Source organism: Martes martes (genome assembly GCF_963455335.1).
Source record: "Martes martes genome assembly, chromosome: 5".
NCBI classification, from domain to species: domain Eukaryota; kingdom Metazoa; phylum Chordata; class Mammalia; order Carnivora; family Mustelidae; genus Martes; species Martes martes.
In genome coordinates, this window is record NC_137892.1 from 152494418 (window position 1) to 152515889 (window position 21472).

The 21472-nt window shown below is 45.5% G+C and overlaps 1 protein-coding gene across 2 annotated transcripts in view; it reads left to right on the forward strand.

Annotated features, from left to right (window-relative positions):
- RETREG1 (reticulophagy regulator 1) overlaps positions 1-21472 on the forward strand; it is a 126041-nt gene that overhangs the window by 13477 nt on the left and 91092 nt on the right. For both annotated transcript variants that reach the window (XM_080804449.1, XM_080804450.1), the window contains exon 2: positions 18473-18579. In XM_080804449.1, the coding sequence (XP_080660575.1) occupies positions 18473-18579 (107 nt within the window). The remainder of the gene's footprint in view (positions 1-18472; positions 18580-21472) is intronic.

Consider the following 21472-nt stretch of genomic DNA (forward strand, 5'->3'; position numbering starts at 1 on the left):
GAGAGCCTACAAAGGAAGCCCGTGTTTTGAGAACTTGCATGCAGAAAACGTCTTGACCCACCCCAGCTGATTGCTAGTTTGGCTCGGGATAGAGCTCTGGGTTGGGAATAATTTCCCCTTAAAGTTTGAAGCATGACCCGCCCTGTCTGCTTGCTTGTGTCCAGTGTCGCTTTTGAGCAGATGGATGACCTTCCAAAGCCTCATCTCTTATAGATGATCTAGAGTTGGTCTGGCTATTGATTTATGATTTCTGGTGTTTAGGTAAGCAGGGACCGGATCACGCTGCTGTTATTATTGCTCCTGCTTTAGGTCTTCAGCAGAAGCTTAAAGTCGTTTTTTGTTTTTTTTTTTTTCTTTTGGCTTTCATGCTTTAAGGACCCAGTATTTGCTTGCAGCATAAAAGCTGGGTGTGACTTTTGTAGTCTGTTCTCTAGGTGGGTGGAGTTGAACACAGGGCTTCTGTGTGTATCCCAGGGGTGTTCACTCAGGAAACAGCATGAGTGGGGCTCCCCAGAGTTGTTGAGGGAGGCTTTCCTGGCTGGATGCTGTAGGCTTTGCTGAGTCGAACCTGGGGGGCTGGGTGTCAGGCCTGGCACGCGGCCTGGCTTTGCACAAGCACAGGGGATCCTCAAAGGGGTTGCGCTGAAAGCAATAAAAGGCAGAGTGAATTTGTGCCTTGACCTTGTCAGCACAATGCTCAAAACAAATCTTTAACTTGTCATGGACAGGATGCGCTACGTCGAGAGAGCGCCGGTGCTATCTGGGTTTTCAATTTGGGTTGGAGCTTAATGCTCCGTAGGTGCCGATTTCTGCTTGCCAGCTTCCCAGAGGCCACCCTGGCACTTTTTGCTTGTGTTTCGCTGGGCTGTGTGGCAGTGAAAGCGGCGTGCATTCAGAGCAACAGATTTCAGCCAAAGAAGGAGTGGAACAAATCTGTCGGAATCATCCAGGACCCCGAGTTCCCCGGCTCTTTGGAAGTACTAACCCGTGCTCGGTATTTAAAAGAAGCTGCTTCTGTCTGTGATCATGCTGAGCTAGCTCTGACCTAGGAAACCACGTCATTTATTTTGTTAGCTGCTAAATAAAGCCTTTCCATAGAAGGCACCTGTGTGATGAAAGGTAGAGGATCTCTGCTCTAATTTAATCACCTGGTCATCCAGATGAAGAAACTGAGTCCCAAGGCTCCCCAGTGAGCTGGTGGCAGCATGACCCGTATCAGAGCCTCCTGACCCCTTTGTCTCAAAACCCCATGCCCCTGACTGCTGAAAGGTGAGCATCATGAAACGAGGAAGCCAAAATAAAATGCTACCAACTGCCGGAATCACCGACGATAGTTTGCAGGTGGAGATTTTACTCTGTTGATACAACCACGTCTTTGGGGGCTTGAGAATGTGGAGCGAGTGAATTGACCGACCTCCCCACGGTCTGCCAGGACCCTCAAAAGCTCCCAGCAGTGCGCCTCGGGTATTGGCTTCAGACTTCACACTCCCTTCCTCCCCACCATCAAGTGAACCAGAGTTAGTGAAAAGTCACTCTTGGCAAAAGGAGACTTTCTCTCACTCTCTGTATAATGGCTCGCGTTTGACTACCTCTCCTTGAAACAAGATGCCCAACGTCCAACTCATGCCATACAGCCTTCTTTCAAATGAGGCTAAGTCCATCCTGGAAAACCTTTTGTAAGAATTCTTGTCACTTAAAATCTCATTTGCCATTCAAAGGAGAAACATTTTTATGTGCCTGAATTACAAATGGATACTTGTTTTTACTAGAACAATAACAAGACCTGTCAAAATAGACAAGAGTTGCTTTCATAGTTACCAACATCATAGTTATCAAACACAACTTAAGGGCTTTTGTTGTTGCTAATAAAATTTCTAAAAGAACTGCTGACCTTTTCTCAAGCTCTTCTGTTTGTTCACAGAAAGCAGGCATGCACTCAGTGTCTTAAAAAACTGAAGGTTTCTTGGGAAATAAAAGCAAAATGTAAAAGTAAAAACCAATATTGTCCTTTAGAACAGGATGAGGGGAGGGGCGCCTGGGTGGCTCAGTGGGTTAAGCAGCTACCTTCAGCTCAGGTCATGATCTTAGGGGCCTGGGATCGAGTCCCTCATGGGTCTCTCTGCTCAGCGGGGAGCCTGCTTCTCCCTCTGCCTGCCCCCCCCCCCACCGCCGGCTCATGCGTGGGGTCTCTCTCTAACAAATAAATAATATCTTTTAAAAAATTCTCAGCAATGTCCACAATAGCCAAACTATGGAAAGAACCTAGATGTCCATCAACAGATGAATGGATAAAGAAGATGTGGTATATATACACAATGGAATACTATGCAGCCATCAAAAGAAATGAAATCTTGCCATTTGCGACGACATGGATGGAACTAGAGGGTATTATGCTTAGCGAAATAAGTCAATCGGAGAAAGACAATTATCATATGATCTCTTTGATATGAGGAAGTGGAGATGCAAAGTGGGGGTGCTGGGGGGAGGTAGGAAAAGAAAAAATGAAAAGATGGGATTGGGAGGGAGACAAACCATAAAAGACTCAATCTCAAAAAACAGACTGAGGGTTGCTGGGGGGAGGGGGGACGGGAGAGGGTAGTGGGGATATGGACATTGGGGAGGGTATGTGCTATGATGAGTGCTGTGAAAGGTGTAAACCTGGCGATTCACAGACCTGTACCCCTGGGGTTAAAAATACATTATATGTTTATTTAAATAAATAAATTTTTAAAAATCTCATTAAAGAAAAAAAGAACAGCATGATTTAGGGAATGTGGGATTCCATCATGAGTCAGAAAGTGATCATTCATCTGGGGCTCTGCTGCTCATACGTGCATAAAATCCAAATCTATCTTTGTGTGTGGAAGGAGGGACATTAAAAGAAACTGTTTCTGTAGTTGAGTTCCTGTACCTTGAATGGGTATATCCTGGGGTTCTGACTGTAGGATGGAAACCCTATTTCATCTACAAATTCATCTTTTGAGGAGTGCATATTTTCTTGGAATGCCTTTTGAATTTAACTTCCAAATGCACTCACAGTAAATTCAAAACAACTTCACGGATGTGTGTAACATCAAAAAGTTTTAGTGGGAGACTTTCAGCAGTTTATTACTGTAGTTTATAAGAAAATAGTGTAGTAAATTTTCAACTTTCTTAAAAATGATATCTTAATAGTTAAAGATCTTTAACAACAAAGTTCTGTCTTCAGCTCAAGTTTTGTTTATTAGGATAGATATTAAAATATAAACCAATGCAAATGGAAAGTATGATTTAAAAATTGCTTTTTTGAAATTCACTAGTATTAGTGAACACTAGCTTTCCTGTATCAAAATGGATAGTGATCATTTCCATTAAAATTTTTCACTTTAAATAATATCACTAAATATAGCTGAAAGGCTGACATGGTTGTATATTTTTTTAAGATTTATTTATTTTAGGGAGAGAGTAAGCACAAGTGGGGGGAGGGGTAGAGGGAGAAAACCTCAAGCAGATTCTGTGCTGAACACAGAACCCGATGTGGGGCTTGAGCCCAGGACCCTGAGATCATGACCTGAGCTAAAATCAAGAATCGGACGTTTAACTGACTGAGCCACCCAGATGCCCCCACATTTATATATTAGTGTCATGTATGATTAAGACACTGGATTCTGTATATGTGCCAGCTCTCAGCTCTGTTGCTGCCCATGATTCTCTGCTGTGTCGGGGGTTTACCTGATGCAGGCAGGTGCGTGTCTTATGAGCCTGTGGTTGACACGTCCCTATGGCATTTGAGAGCATGGCTGTTAGCAAAAGTACCATTCTTGGGCTATAGTCCCTGGAATGTCAGTGCTGATCTCTGGCTTCTAGTTGGAACTCCCAGCTGCCTGGTAAGAAGCCCGGACTTATATCGGGCATTGGTATGACTTTCATTGTAAGTATGTCTGCCTGGGCTCAAGGGAGGCACCTCTGCTACCACCCCCACTGTTCTGGAGGTGAGGATGTTGGCCAGGACTCCGTTCTCTTTGTCCTCTTTGACCTGACCCACCACACCGTTGCAACAGACCTTGGCACAGTGGCGTGTTAGGACTGCCATACTGACTTCCAGTAGGTTGTGAGAAGCCTGGTTGGTCTTCCCTTCAAGAAATAACGATGGATCTAAGCAAAGATTCAGGGGCCAACCGTATTATTGGTTGCTCCCCCAAAAAGTCTTCAAAAACTGTCCAGAAATTTTGATGCTTCCCATACCTTTTTTTTTTTTAGTTGTTATTTTCAGGAGCGTGTGCTCTTGGGAATTTATGATTAATGATTACATTAATTACATGCCTGATTACTTAATTATGATAATTGGCTTATTTATTAAGCGAATATTGAATGACCAACAATGCAAGAAAAATGCTGAGTACCTGCTATCAGCCAGGTAATGATCTCGTGCTGGAGCGTCACCAGCGAGCGGGAGAGGTGGGCCCTTCTCTTATGCGACCTACAGGTTGGTGTCAGGAAGGGCAGACGGTAAACAAATGAACAAGCAAGTAAATACATGAGTAGAAATCAAGATGAGTAGAAAAGGCTACCCCGGAAGAGCCAGGAGTGGACTAACTTGACTGCGGGCTGCCAAGGAGACGGCTGACTTTTCAGCACCATTTTGGCTGAATGTGACCACGGTCCACAGGATGATGTCTTGATTCATTCTTGTGCCTTTGCCAGGCTTCTGAAAACAAACACCTTTTGCTAAAGAACTTATGTCCTCCTGGATCAGAATAGCCAGGTCCTCTGGGGCATGGCCGAGTGAAAGTTCTGAGGTCGCCGACCACATTGGCGACCTCAGAATTGGGGGGGGGGGGTTGTTTTGTGAAGATAGTTATTGACTCACAGAGGGCATCTCTAGCCAGTTTCTCCTCCCATTCAGGGCTCCTCCGACTGAAATGCGAGCTCACGGTTGACACGTAGACCGTGCTCTGCTCCGGGTCACCGGCTTGCCGACTCTGTTTGTGGTTGGACGACGGTGTTTCCTGTTACTGCTCGTGTTTAACATCAAGTGTTACAAACACAGACACTGCGTTGCTCACTGGGGGGAGCTTAATGAGAGACTGTCATCTTATCACAGATTGTTTTATTCTTTTCCCCTGCATTGTTTTTCACGGGGACCAGCTGTCTTGTTTGGAGAGTTACTATGGCCCTGGGAATCTCAGGTGGAATTATCAGGAGAGACATCTGTTTTCCCTTAGAGCTTGGTGAGGGCTGTGCTGAGGGTTTGTCTCTCTTGTTTAATTAGAGAAAGTTGTTAGGGTTGTTTCTACCACTGTGTCCTGCCCACGTGTGCACACCGAGGGGCCAGGGAACGGGCAAGTCTGCCAAGGGAGCACCTTCTAGGTCACCTGTGTGAGTTTGGAAACGGAGCGTGTTAGGGGAGATGGCTCCTTTAACCCCACCCATCCCTGTTCCTCTTGTCCTTCCTATTTTAGAGCTCCCTTTTGGTAAAGAGTGAAAAGCATTAAAAACAAAGAGACATACCCAGAAGCTCACTTTTAACCAGTTGGGATGGTTCAGTTCATTATTGCTGTTCGGTTCATTATGGTGGCATTTGGGCTCTCAAAGTGGGCTTGGCATGGTCGTCTGTGATGTCCACTTACTTTACTCACCTGCTGTGTTGTACTGATTGATTCTCTCCAGATTAAGAAGCTATGGAAAGGTTCACTGTGTTAGTTGTCTTCTCTTACGGGAATAAAAAGGGGGTGCCCTAATGATGGCGTATTAAGTTCTTACAATAAGCTAGTAGGGTCTGATCAAGATTCATTTGCCCCAAAAGGGACTGGTTGGAACTAGGAAGGCAGAGCCCTGGCAGGGCTTCCTGTGAGGACCGGGAGGAGAGGGTACAAGAGATGGGCTGGAGAACCAGGCTAACTTACAGAACAGAACCAAGGCCGGTGGGGGCCACATGGAGGCATGGGGTTAAAGTCCCACTATTTGCGCCCTTGAGTTTTTGGAGTAAAAGAGATGGAGAAATAAAAGGATTGATTGCAACTGTGGTAATGTCATCAGTCTTAGAACTGCAGAGGGCCTCAATTCCTTCTGGGACTGTGGACAGGCTCAGGTACACTGTGGTGGGCTTTCGAATGGAATGTGGACATGAGCTGATGAGTGGTTGACCATAACTGAATGGACATTTGGTTTTTTTTAAAAAAAGGTTATGTATGTATGTATGTATGTAATCTCTGTACCCAACATGGGGTTCAAGCTCATGACCCCAAGATCAAGAGTCCTTGATCTTGGAAGAGTTCTTCCATCTGAGCCAGCCCAGACACCCCTGAATGGGAATTTAAAAAACAGGAGCTGAAATGTTGATTGTTCTTTCATCTCTTCTCTCTGGAACCTTCTGGTGCTTTAGATCAGTTGATTAACGTGAGATGCCAAGGGACTTTACCAATGGCGTGTAAATAGAATTTGTGAACACGAGTCAGTAAGACCCAATTCCTTCACTTACAGGCTGCCTGGTTTTACACACATTACTCCAGCCTCCTCTACTTACGAATATATAGCCGTGTGTCTTACTTCATCGGGTTGTTGAGGAACATAAAACGATATGCAGAGGTGAAAATATCCAGGACGTGATAGGTTCCGGTTACGTATCAGTTCATTTCTTAGATGCGCCCAGAAAGGTTCACTGAATTCGTTAGCGTGTGTCCCACTCACTTAAGAGCTATTCTTAGAAGCGTCTTCGGCACCTACCTGCCCTATACCCGTACCCAGTATATGTATTTATTTATCTAAGGAGGAGGAAGCCCCAGACTTCAGTGTGAGATTTGGATCAGTATGTGGACAGCCTCTCTGTTTAGAGTTTGTGGATGCCGAGCGTGTTTGAATGGGAAACACCTCGAGAGATCTTCCCTTCTTCCCTCTTAATCCTCCGGTGCTACATTGTAGCGCGTGACTTTGGTCGGATCTCTCTTTTCTTCTAGCTCCTTCCCGTGGCTGAATCTGGTAGTTAGGATGTAGCTTGCTGGTAACTCAGCTGGAGTGGGCGGCACAGACCCACTCACTCACCAGTGCTTCTACTCAGAGGCATCAACCCCCTGGGGGTAGATGCAAGGCAAGATGCATTGGCGGATATTATACACTAGGTGGAGCTGAAGAGCCCATTGCACATCCCCTCCTTCCCCGGCAACCCCCCCACCCTCCGCCCCCATGATCCTTGTTTGATTTGCGCGTGGCTTTTTTCATAATCCCAAAGCCAGAGGAGACCAGGCCTGATTTCACTTTGCCTTGACCTCACATGAATTTGGTGCTTCTCCAGCCGTGCCTTTGGCTTCTTCCATTCCCTGGGCTCAAGAACACGAACTCCCTGCTGCTCTACGCCACTGCTCTCGTGTTTCATCACCAGGCCTTGCTGACCGGAGCACATTCCTTGAATTCATGGGATTATCACCGCCCTTTTCTACTAGAGGCAGCCTAGCTCCCTCCTCCACTGCCTGTGCTCCTCCGATGGCCGTGAACCAACATTTCCCCGCCTATGGGTGCCTTCCAGAATGTCTCATCTCCCCGTAGAAAGTCTCTCTCTCTTTTTTTTTTTCCTTCATTTTTCTCTCTGGCTTCTAATTCACCTTTTTTTGGCCATCACAACTAAAGAAATACTTCTCTAGGAGAAAAGGCTTCTGAGTTTTATTTAGTCTTTGATTTGTAATTAATAGAGTCATTACTTCACGATTACCCTCCCTTCTTTCAAATTATTCAAAACTATATATTTTATTGACTTTGAAGAAACGCATCTCCTTCTCCCCAACATACACGCATGTTTAAACCGATCTGAAGTTGAGATGTATTTTCATCTGACAATTCTGAGAACCATGATTATTTCCCAGCTTTTTCTTTTTCTCTTAATGGTGCATAATTTAAGGTCCTAAAGCATCTTCAGACACTGTTTTTCCACGATCTGTATAAAAGGCCAGGAAAAATGAAAGCCAAGTTTTGTTGAGATTCAGAATTTTTGTAATATTAGGGAAAACCGTTACCAGCATGCCTCACTCTGGAGAAGATGACAGAGTTATCTTCCAGCAAGATGGAATGATCTGGACTTTGAATAATGTTGGATAAATCATTATGCCTCATGAGGACGATTTGAGCTGCAATAATATTGCCTAAAGCCAACATACATAAAGGACTCTCTGTAGGCAAAGTCTGTGGTTATATATATTTCAGTAAAGGAAAACAGAAAAGTTTTTCGGATCTCTAGCTCGAAAGAGTTATGAAGCAAATATTACTACAGATTAATTCCCACCTTGTAACTATGGAGCGTTCCAGTGCTTTTGTCCCTAGATTTCCTTTCCTTGAAGACAAAAAAATTGTATTTTTGCTGTCGACATCATCCGTTTCCTAAGACAAAGTGGGTTATGCTGTACCCGGAAGTGAGGGTTAGAGTTTCACATGAGGGACACACTGAATATTATCCTTTTTGTTCATAACCAGAGAAGTGTTTTTTAGAGGTTTATTTGTTTTAGAGAGGAGGGGGCAGAGGGCAAGGGAGAGAGAATCTCCAGCGAACTCCCCACCAAGCCCAGAGCGCAATGAGGGGCTCAGTCTCATGACCCCAGATCAGACCTGAGCTGAAACCGCGAGTCCGACACTTAACCAGTCGCACTACCCAGGTGGCCCCAGAACCAGGGAAGATTTTTGTTTTGTGAGTTTTCCTTTTGTTTGCTTTATGACCAGTTTAGCTCATTGAGCCTTTTAATTTGGCCTTGAACACTCATCATGAAGAAATGGAAAATTCAGTTAGCTTTTCCTTGTCGAATGGATACACAACTAGTAAAACAAAAAAAAAAAATTTTTTTTTTGAAGAGATTTGTAGTTAGCCACGAGTAGCGCCCACAGAAAGTAGCTCTGATACCTTTGCCATCACACTGTCCACAGAGCCCGGGGCCTGGCCTGCCCTCCACCAGCATGACCGCTGTGCTGGGATTTCCCCCACTGCCGAGGCTGAGCGGGGTCCTGCGTGCGTGGGGGGTGCTTGCAGGCCATAAAGGGACGAGGGAAAGCAGTGTTCCGGAACAATCCGTGCACAGAAAGCTAAAATGATGGGCTACCTGAGAGGCTAGGAGAGCACGACTGTCACCCAGCAAAGAGCAGCGAGTGTGCACTAACTGGACGGTAGTCAGAGCCCATCATTTGATAGGAAATATTCTATTTAAAAATCGCAGACATGGGACGCCTGGGTGGCTCAGTTGGTTAGGCAGCTGCCTTCGGCTCAGGTCATGATCCCAGCGTCCTGGGATCGAGTCCCACATCGGGCTCCTTGCTCCGCGGGGAGCCTGCTTTTCCCTCTGCCACTCTGTCTGCCTATGCTCACTCTCTCTCTCTCTCTCTCTCTCTGACAAATAAATAAATAAAATCTTTAAAAAAAAAAATAAAAAAAAAATAAAATAAAAAAAAAAATAAAAATCGCAGACATAATTTAGAGATCCCACAGCCTCTTCTGTCTTTTTTTTTTTTTTTTTTTTTAACCAGTAGACCCTTACAGTCTTCTAGGCTTTCTCCGGATCTCTAGCTGTTGTCCTTCCACTCTCCTTGATCTCCGAACATACGGCCTGACTCTTATTTCTGAGCTGACCCGGATAGCCAGGCAGAGACCAGTCCTGCGAGTAGAACTGGTAAACCACCCTGAGGCCAAATGGGCTGTGGCAATAGGTTATTTGGTAACCAGGTGAAAATTTAAAATAATGTTGCTGAATCAGAGAATAAAAGGCAGAAAGTGTAGGAAAAATTAGAAAACAGTAAGAAAAATGCACGTAGCAAGAAAACAGCAAGGAAAAATAATGTAGGCCCCCAAAAATGCATCAGAAGCGATGCTGTGTGAGCCTGGCTGGCAATCCCGCATGGGTGCTGACAGTCACAAGCTGAACGTGAGTCACGGGGCCGTGTGGGCTTTCTGTAAAGCCGTCATCACACTGAGGTGTAGGAATCGGATATAGTTTGCTAAAGGAAAAGTGCGCTGTGTGATTTGAAACTTTACCTTTCCAAAACAGCTAAACCATATAGTATGTCTTTATGAAACAAATGGGGTATGGGGCGCCTGGGTAGCTTAATAGGTTAAGAGTCTGCCTTCGGCCCAGTTCATGGTCCTGGGGTCCTGAGCCCGGGTCGGGTCCCTGCGTCTCCCTCTCCCCCTGCCTGCCACTTCCCTTGCTGGTGTCCTCCCTCTGTCAAATGCATAAATAAAATCTTTAAAAAAACTGAATGGGGTTATTATCATATAAATACAGTTGTATATATTTATAATATTTACATATATAAATTTATATTTATATTTTATAACATTTATAATTTATAATTATATATACACATACACACAGATATATATGTGTGTGTATATATATATATATTTATATAGTATGGAATTGTCATTTGCCATGTTTACTTATCATGATGTGTCTATGTATATTGTAGTTGTAATATATAACGTTTGCTTGCCTTGGTTTCCAAAATCCAGAATATCCCTTATCAGGTAGAAATTATATCCCATGTCAGCTGAAAGAAATACCTGTATCAGGCATGATATTTTAATTTTAATAAGATTAGGGTTTTTTTTCCTGTTTATTAGATATAAAAAAGCCCATCCATCTACGGAAAGATGTTTCTGATAGCCAGAGACTTAGAGATCAGTGGTGATTTCTCCATTCTGGGATCCACGGATGTCCTCACAGGTCCCTAGGCTAATTTGGATAAAGGCAAGTGTTGGTAGCTGTTTTTATTGAATTAAAATTATCTTAAGGAGAACAAAGCCTTTATTGGTCTGCTTTGGGGACCCCCCTCGAAGATATGGTGAGGTAGAGCTGGTTAAATGGGCGAGTGGCCCATACGGTCACACACAGCCTGGTGTCAGAAGGCCCCACACGTGGGGATTGCTGCCTTGCAATTCTGTATTCTTTGGTCTTTGAATGTGTATTTTGTAAGTCCAAACAGAGAGTGGAGCAAGCGTTGGGGGTGTGGAGCTTCAGCTCGTGGTGAGGGGTTCTCAGCATCCTCTGCTGCCACTTGTCAGCCATCCTGCGCGGCCTCTCCCCCTTCCCCACCCAGCTGCTCTGCAGAACTGCCCGGGATCCTCTGCCCAGGGAAGTGGACAGGTTGTATCAGTAGGGGGAGGCTTGTGTTCCGCTGGGACCATCTGCCCCTCATGGGGAGGCCTGAGCACAAGTGTGGGGAGGGTCCTCATCAGGCATGGGCTCCACAGCCTCAAGACAAGGTGGTCACTGCCCTTGCCCCAGCTGGGAATGCCACAGTCCATTCAGGGGTGACTGGTCATGGGCACTGCACCCACCCTAGATCCAGGTCCCAAATATGCCCTGGAGTGGAGGTTGAAATATCTTGGGGACCCATTTGTCATGGGTTGGGTTTACGGACTGGGGATAAGGGGGAGTTGACTTCTCCATGCCCAGCCTTTTCACCTTGCACTGGACCTGGAAAATGATATACCCCCTGAGTAAGGGTGATGTGTATCCTCAGACCTCCCTCTTCAAAGTCTGGACTCTGTCACTCTGCTTCTCATGATTTCTTGGGCATCCTGCATTTTGACCACAACCTGTCTCTTAATTCTTGCCCCAGAGCACTCAGGAACCCTCTGATCGCCTCTGATCTTTGCCTTAAAACTCCACCATGGGAGATGTGGCGACCACATGTGAATTCTGGGAATGGTCAGAGCAGCGGGGTCACCCTGGGCTCGGATCAAGCAGTGCCCCATGATACTCTTTGGCAGGTTCTCATGGTCTTTAGTCCTGCAACTGAGAATCGTTTCATACCTCAGTAATTCTCAGCATCAGTCAAGCAGATCGACACTTACCAACACTTAGATTTTAGGAATACGTCAGGTTTCAGCAACGTGTTTAAGAAAATCTATAATTATCTCTTTGTGGAAAAGATAGAGTAATGTGGATGACAATGTAGGAGCTGACTGCTCTATCATAAAGTGCTGATTGATAAATCTAGGTCCCCTTGGGGAGCAGTCACTAACAGGGAGTGACAGGACACCAGCGCTCACTGGTAACTTGGATCAGTAGAGTGGATGAGGACCAGTGACCGGCAGGTAGCAGATGTGTGAGAGCTCTGAAGCTGGACAAGAGAACAAATGGCATGGATGATGCCGTTAAGGTCCGTAGGTTTGGATGATGGACTGTGTCAAACAAGAACAAATCTGATAGGACATGCTTAGAGTCAAAAGTTGCATCCGAAAAACAGAATCCGTGGAGGTTTTAACTGCCTGTAAATCCCAAATAAGCTGGCATGCTGATGGACATGTTCAAAAAAAACAAAACAAAACAAAAAACCAAAAAAACAAAAAAGAGGCTGTTCTCAAAGAATTGAAAACTTGTGACCACAATAGCAATTTAATCACAATTGCCAAAAGTAGGAAGCAAACAAGATGTCCTTCAGTAGGTGAATGAATCAACTGTGGTCCACCAAACAACAGAATATCATTCAGTAATAAAAAGAAATGAACTGGGGTGCCTGGGTGGCTCCCAGTGGGTTAAGTATTTCCCTTTGGCTCAGGATATGATCCCGGGTTTCTGGGCGCGAGCCCCATGTTGGACTCCCTGCTCAGTGTGGACTCTGCTTCTCCCTCTCCCTCTGCCCCTCCCCCTGCTTGTGCTCGCTCGCTCGCTCTTTCTTTCTCTCAAATAAATACATAAAATCTTAAAAAAAAAAAAAAAGAAAAAATGTGAACCAAAGGACTCAGGATGCTGCTGAAATAAGCTCCCACCAGCCAACGTGACACACTTGAGGGTCAGTAGGGATCACGCTGCGGTGCGCTGAAGTCCATCAAATATGTTCATAATAAGACTAGAGAAAGGAATGAAGAAAACCAACTTAGTTACCTTTAAAGGATACTGAGGCACTGCTCATTATCTTGACGGCTGGCAAATAGAATCGAGTATTCATCCCGCCCCTCTCGTGACGTCCATGTCTCAGGGTACCAGACATCAACGGGGGAAGTTCCTCTTTATAGATCCTTAAAGATCTCCCCTCTGTTTAGCTCTGATCCAGCTAATACCTGAAACAGGAATGAAGGGCGCTCACGCTTGTGTGTCTCCTGAGGAACGGAGAGTCAGGTAGTCCTCAGGGGCTGCTGATGTCACAGAAATAGAGAGGGCAGACGCCCAGCCGGTATGTGTCACCTGACAGAAACGCACGCCACTGCCTATCATGTACATGGAACTTTGAACCTAAATCCGGCCAAGTCCCTAGATCTACCTACCGGTTTTTATAGTCTGCTCAAGGCACGGAGGAAAATGTTAAACTAAAGCACGGGATTCCATGACTGATTCTCAACCTCCGGAAAATTTTACAGGACAAATGAGTCTGTTTCTTCCACAAAGAACTTCAAGCAAGAGAGAGCGAGCAGGAGACCTATAAATTACAGGAAGCTCAAAACTCACAGCATCAATTTCAGTGTGTGACTTCTTACCATCTTGTTTTGGTCCACGTGTGTATGTGCACATGTGTGTACAGAGGTGACTGGGTAAATGTGTGGCTGTTGGGATATCTGATGGCATTAAGGGATTAAAACAATTTTTTAAGGGGAGATAGTGTTTTTATTGCTAGGCTAAAAAGTCCTTATGGGGAAGATATGTGGCCATGTTTGTGAATTTTAATTGCCAGTAAATATTGCAATATTTTTTAAAGGTTTTATTTACTTGACAAAGAGAGATCACAAGCAGGCAGAGAGGCAGGCAGAGAGAGAGGGGGAAGCAAGCTCCCCACTGAGCAAGAGCCCAATGCGGAACTTGATCCCGGGACCCTGAGATCATGACGTGATCTGAAGGCAGAGGCCTAACCCACCGAGCCACCCAGGCACCCCTAAATATTGCAATATTACAGTTATTATAAGATATTTGCGATTTGCTTCAAGTAACCTTGGGCACTGGGGATGGCAGGGAGTACTCCATGGGCACGTAGAATGGGGCCATGGATGCAAAATTGTTGCAATTTTTTATTATATTTTGGTCTCTCTTGATATGCTTGAAATTTACCAAAGTAACACTTTCAAGAGATAACTGCAACAAACCAAGCTTTCCCAAATATTGGGCAATTCCTGGAAAATGAATAAATAAAACTCGTGTGTTTCTAAGAATTTAATTTCAAACCACAGGTCTGTACAGCCACGTACTTTAAATTGGAACCATGAGATGAACCATCTTAAACAGTATAAATAATTAAAATACCAAATATGCATAGGTTTTTCTGGGTACGAATGATTACTATTAGGAATTTGTTTTGCAAACATTTCTATACTTCAGTCTTGGAGTCGAGAATGTTAACCTACCAGGGTGACAATCATGGAATCCCAGGCGGTTTCAGCATTCCTTCCCCAGAATTTGTTGGGATCGCCTTTGCACCTGACTGAGGATTCGTGTGTGTGTGTGTGTGTGTGTGTGTGTGTGTGTGTGTGTGTGTGTGTTGGTAAATGAAGTTTATTGGAACACAACCAAACCCGTTCTTTTATCTTTTTTAAAAAAATTTTTATTAACATATAATGAATTATTTGCCCCATGGGTACAGGTCTGTGAATCATCAGGCTTACACATTTCACAACACTCACCATAGCACATACCCTCCCCAGTGTCCATCACCCAACCACCCTATCCCCCCTTCCCCAGCAACCCTCAGTTTGTTTCCTGAGACTAAGAGTCTCTAATGGTTTGTTTCCCTCCCCAGCCCCATGTTGTTTCATTTTCCCCTCCCTTCCCCCCACAACCCCCTTCCCTGCCTTTCAAATTCCTCATATCAGGGAGATCGTCTGATAATTGTCTTTCTCTGACTGACTTATTTTGCTCAGCATAATACCCTCTAGTTCCATCCACGTCATTCCAAATGGCAAGACTGCATTTCTTTTGATGGCTGCATAGTATTCCATTGCATATATATAAAACATCTTCTTTATCCATTCATTTGTGGATGGACATCTAGGTTCTTTCCATAGTTTGGCTATTGTGGACATTGCTGCTATAAACATTCGGTGCACCTGCCCCTTCGGATCACTACATTTGTATCTTTAGGGTAAATACTCAGTAGTGTGATTGCTGTGTGATTGCTGTTTTCAACTGTTTTCCAGAGTGGTTGCACCAGCTTGCATTCCCACCAACAGACCCATTCTTTTATATAATATGATGCTGCTTTCACACAGTGACAGTTGACAGTCGTGACAGACCATATGACCCATGAAGCTGAAAAATCTGTTCTATCTGGCCCTTTGGGGACATGTGCTGACCTGGTTGCAAAGTTTTATTATTCCTTTCTCCTTCGCCTTAATGTGTTTGGCAATAGACATACAAATTTCCTTTCTTCCAGATGGTTTACAAATGATCCCAGCATCATTGATTAAACAGTCCAGTCTTTATGATTGAGGATTCTTAATGACCAATGGACCCTTAGCCAAAATGCCCCCGGACCCTTGCCCTAGACCCCTAACTTGAGTTGCTATGGCAGTCAATGCCCTCCAAGTGGAGTCTCCCAGCAGCCAGGGCTGAGGGTTAAAGTCTGATTTTTCTATTTGTGGAAGATCATAACTTCCCCTAAGAAAATAACTAACGACCTTCACTGCTTGGGTTGGTTTTGCATTTCTTTATTTTTTTAAAGACATTTAACTGGTTTCCTGGCTACATGGAGACCTTTAAACTTGAGAGAACTTTCCTAAGGCTTTGCCTGACTCTGCAAAGCAGGTTATTCTAAAAACCATACTAATTGAACATCTATAGATTTTTACTGATGCAGTGAGTGGAACTGTGAATTCCAACTCATTTATGAGCCTTGAATCATCTTAGAATTATAGTCGGCATTTAAAAATATCATAGAATTGACTGGAAAACATCAGAAGGCATTACAAATTATAAAGGTAATATTATTTGGGGGCACCTGCTGGCTCAGTTGGTAGAGTGTGCAACTCTTGACTGCAGGACTATGAGTTTAAGCCCCACGTTGGGTATAGAGATTACTTTAAAAATCTTTAAAAAGGGATAAATTGGGGTGCTTGGGGTGGTACATGTTGTTAAGCATTCAACTCTTGGTTTCGGCTCTGGTCATGATCTTGGGATTGTGAGATCAAGCCGTGAATTAGACGCCATGCTGAGCCCAGAGTCTACTTGAGATTCTCTCTCCCCCTCTCCTTCTGCCCCTGCTCTCTCTCTGTCTTAAAAAAAAAAATGATAAATATTATTTTTGAAACTTTGGTTTCATTTGTACGCATTTAGATGTACATGAATTTCTTACTGTGGGTCACCATCAAAAATTTGGAAAACTACCGGGTCAGTGTCAGGTGGGGAGAACTGAGCGAGCCTGGCACACACGGACAACAGCAAGCAGTGATCATAGCCTGATAGGAGGAGGTGAGCAAGAAGGAAACAAACACCACAGAACACCCTTGGTTAATACAAACCTATACGAGCTCAAAGAGTAGAGCCAGCAGCAGTCCCAGAGCAGAAGACAAATTGTTATTACTAAAAAGCATAGATGTTGGCATTAGGAGTTTTCTGGTGTGTCTGCTCCTTCCCTCTGTGCTTCTTGGTCACTGTTTATTTCCTTTTGGTAGCGCAGTGCCTGGCCCAATGTAGACACTTTCCAAAGAAGTATTTATTGAATGTAAATACTAATAATTAGACCACCTGTTTCAGAGGCTCTGGGGGAGGAACCTGGAGTCTGGGAATTTGCATTCTAACAAGCTTCCCAGGCAGCAGCCTGTGGCTGTGGCAGACCAGGATTGAAGAAACACGGGCTTATTCTACCTGCATTTTCCTGACCCAGGTCACACACAGCTAATATTAGAACCAGAGCCGGACCTGGGTTGCCACCAGGGTCTCCCATGGACCACTTCTCACCAAACACATTGCACAACCTTCTAATAGGTCATGACCTCCATGCTTCCTCACTGGCCCACCTCGGCCTCTCAGTCACCCTCAGGCGTTTTCCTTAATCGCCCGTCATTCCATTTTCCTACCCTATACCTTTGGCTTTCTCTCTATTGCTGGTGACATTGAGACCAGATGCCCTAGCATATCATTCAGGGCCTGCCACAGTGTGCTCCTGGCCTGTCCCCTCAACACCTTCTCTCTCTGCCAGTCTCCCAAATCTCTCCTTGACCCAGAGCGTGCTGCGTGACCCAGGCGCACCTTCCCCTTCTCTGACTCTGATCTTCTGTACATGTTGTGTTCTCCGCCTGAAACAGCCTCTGTTTTCCTCCGAATTACATCCATCCTGCCGGGCCAAGTTCAAGCACCACGTCCATAAAATCTTCCCTCATTAGTGAGTGAATGATTCCCCCTTCTTTGCTTCTCTTTGTTCTTTGCTCATGTTTTATTAGAGAACCTAAGACTCATTGTCTTGGATTTTGTTAGCTTGGCCGGTGTTCCTCTCTGATGAGGAAATAAGTTCCTGGAAGTTAGGATTCTTTCTTTGTAGTATGTGTTTTTCTCTATAAAGCTTACAGTGCCTTGCAACTGGTATTAAATGACATATATGTCAAGTCAGTGTTTCTGTGATTATATCAAAATTAATAGTCATGGGCAGTTTGGCCAATTAACCTGGATAGAGCAGGCTTCACGTCTGCACGAAGCCTCAGAGCTTGTGACTGATTAGCCGTCCCATTTCTTTATTGGCCCAATTATAAAAGCGTACTGCCGTGTTCATGTGCGGTTCATGATAAAGAATTCTTTGTTTCCCTCTGGAGAGGACGGGGCCAGACAGACCAGTCGTGATCTTAAGGAAGAGGCGAGCACCTTGAATCCTTAATTGCTGCTTTTGAGAGCCTGGAGGAAGGGGGTAGTCGTTAAATAAACAAATGTGCATAAAGCAGAACACAGAGGACGGCAAGTGAGGGGCATCTGCAGTAGCTTCTCCGCACGTTGGAAAACCCCGCAGCTCTGCCTTTCTGGGGCCTCATGATTCAGTTGCAAGTCAGGTCCGTCCTCCGTCTGCTAGCAGAGTGATAGCTGGGCTACACCCCGCATAGCAAATCCTCTGCCCAAATTAGAGGTTAGAGCAGAAAGCCTAGCACAAAAGCGGACGTGGCTCAAGCACTTTTTGTTTTGCTGACTTGGATGCCCGTGAAATAACTTTGATGTGGTCTCATTGGAGTGATTCTGAAAACTGAAATTGGGGTTGTTGTTTCTATGGTGAAACTAAACCTAATTTTTTTTTTCTTCATTTGTGAGACGGTGTGTGAAGGAGAATGGGAGAGTCGAAGCAGGGGCAGGGGAGAAGCAGACTCCCCGCTGAGCAGGGAGCCTGACCAGGAGGGTGGGTGGTGGTGGGGCATGGGGCGAGGGTGGGGGGGCGGTGGGGAGTTGGGCAGCCAGCTGTGCAGGGATGATCCCAGGAGCCTGGGGTCAGGACCCGAGCCGAAGGCAGATGCATAACCGACTGAGGCACCCAGGCACCCCTGAGGTAAACCTAATTTTTAAAAAAGGATAAAAATCCTCCGATTGAAATAATGATTTGTCTGTTTTTGCTGTTATAGGTTCCTTGCACTGACGCCATGGAGAGTGTATCATCTGATTTCTGTCATGATACTTGGGCGTGTTATCATGCAAATAATAAAGGATATGGTTTTGTCTAGAGCTAGAGGTAAGAAAACTGAGAATTCATATTTACAGGATGTAATTTTCTGGACCCTGAGTGTCTGATCTTTGTGTAGGCGTGTTAACCAAGTAGTTTTAAAAGGGAACAAAGTAACAGGTTACGTAGGCACTGACTTTGATATTATTGTTTATTGAATATTCACTTATTTGGTAAATATTTATTGCTTATTAATTACTTACCTGATGTTGTCCCTAGTCATGGCTACTGCTCCTGGGCCAAAGGCTTGTGTGTGCTGGTTTCTCTGGCTCTAAGTGCTTCTTAAATATCATTTTGATATGTGAGTAGGCTGCAGCGAGGATAACAGTGAAATATTTATTACAACCCACATGACGAAACTTGGACCACTGGAAGATGGCCTCATTTATGTAAAAACTTTCTCTGCCTCAGTGAAGAAGGAACAATTCAGGGCTTACTAGTTGGGGCTCAGTCAGTCGAGGTATGACTCTTGACCTCAGGGTCATGAATTCAAGCCCAATGTTGGGGGTAGAGATGACTTAAAAACAAAAACCAAAGAACAAGTAATCGTTATGTACATTTTAACAAATGAGTTCACAGTGGTGAAAAGTGAACTGATTTTCAACATTGTTTAGAGGTGAGAAATTGAATAACTTTTGAAATTTGCTGCAGGTGTTTTTGAGTAATTTGTATTAGAAATCAGAGTCAAGCTTTCCTGCACTTGGAGAGGCCTCTTCTACCAACGTTTGAGTCAGTTTTCATGAATGAGCAAAATTTCCTCCTTGGAATCATTGAGCCCTAAGAACCTAAATGTGATAAGATAGATTTGATCAAAAACAGGGAAGAGGAGGAGGTTACAGTGAGACATTTGATTTCATTAAGTGTAACCCCCACACGGCCCACGAGGGTCTTCCCCAAGTTCTTGCCCTGGTAGGGATCCCCGGGCCTGTCTCACGGGAAGCACCTTGTTCTCCCTAAGGCCAACCCTGAGGCCGCGGACAGAAGCTGCGACTAACTTACCATCCTCATGTTGTACAGTGAGCTTGAGCTCTGGTTTATCTTTTAAGTCTTTACAGTTCTTAGAGCAAATCATGTGCAAACCATTTTTAAGAAAGATGGTTTTGTATCGCCGCATTTCAAGGTTTGAAGGGAATTTCTTCATTCCAGTGATCTAGGAAGGTGACAAGAAAACTTGCTAATTTGAAGAATTTATGTGAGGAAGTCAGTCTCCTGGAAGGGGCAGCATGAAACGGGAGGTTTGGTCGGGAGACCTCCCACCGATGCGTTTGTGTGCAGTGGCTGCTTCTCATGAATCTCTAGACGAAGGTCGTGCTCTTGGATGCGTTGTTCCCTCTGTCCCCTCCCCTGCCCCACCATTTTCTGTTTCAGAGAACGGTCACCCAGCTCCCTAACTTTTATTTTTAAGATTTATTTATTTGAGAGAAAGAGACAGAGAGAGAATGCAAGTGGGTTGTGGGGGAGGCAGAGGGAGAGGGGAAATCCTCAAGTAGCCTCCCCACTGAGCATGGATCCCAATGCAGGGCTCGATCCCAGGACACTGAGATCATGACTTGAGCCAAATCAAGAGTCAGATGCTTTATGGACTGAGGCACCCCAGCGCCCCACCCACGCCCTTACTCTTAGCCCTATCAGCCACTTGCCCTGCTATTTTCTGTTCACCACCGATGTAGTAAGGCTGCCTGGAGGGGGCGCCTCTCATGTTGTGGGGTTTTGCCCGGGGCCGGTCCAATCCACGCGTGGTGATGCCCTGGTTCCACCCTGAGTCCTGATGGATAGAGGAGAGCCCATTTTTCTCCACTAGACTTTGTAACGTTTTCACCCTCCGGGGCCTTCCTCAGGGGAATCCTCGAAGAAAAGGACTGCTTAAAAATTCTGCCAGCAGCCATTGTCGATGAGCATCTCAGTGGTGTCCGTGCTGCCTCAGACGGGGTCCCAGCTGGGCACACGTTGCAAGGAGCAGGCAAGCCGAGGATGAGGACGGAGCTGGAAAACCTTGCCACTGCTCTCTTCTCGCTCTTGGCCGCTCACACAGAGTTCATTCTCAGCCTTGACTCATTGGCCTAATGTTGGGAACATGGGACTTTCATGTTCCTACAGGGCGGGACCCCTCTGCTTACAAAGGGTCAGTCCTTTACCAGACTAAGCTGGGAGAGTTCGGAGAATACGAGCCCGAAGGGTCTAGTTCTTGAGCTCATTCATGCCACTTCCCAGTCGCGGAGGACACCTGTCATGGGCTGCGTCAGTGTCCTGGGGCTACGGTAACAAATCCTCATCGGCGTGAGGCTCAGAACAGAAGTCTTGTCTCTCCCTCTTCTGGAGGCCCGTCATGCAAAATCAGTGCCGTGGGGCCAAAATCAAGGCGCTGGCAGGGCTGAGTCCCTTGTTCAGGCTCTAGGGAAGCTTTCCTGGCCTCTCCCAGCCTCGGGTGGTTGCAGCCTCGTCAGTCCACTCCCTCCCTCGGTGCTCACGGCCCCCTCTCGTCTCCCGACCTCACCAGACCTCCCTCCGCCTCCCTCTTGCAGGGATACTTGTGATCGCATTTGGGGCCCACCTGGATGACCCAGGACAGTCCTCTCATCTCCTGATCCTTGACTGAATCTCACATGGTACTTCCCTTTTTCCATAGAAAATAGGATTTTGCAGGGTTCCGGGCAGAAAGGCCCACAGTCCCTCAGTCCCCTTATCCCGTGAAATGGCAGAGACCAACAACCCACAACCACACAGTTGTGTGAGGATCGCCCTAAAGCATGGAACAGAAGTGGCTCGGGCACTGTGACTGTCCGCGCAGTTCAGCGCTGGTGCAGAGCCTGAACAATGGGGGTAATGCGGGTTTGCTCGCTCCTCGGGCAGTCTGTGTGGGGCGCCTTTCTGTGCGCAGCCCGCCTCAGGGCAGAGCTTCTAG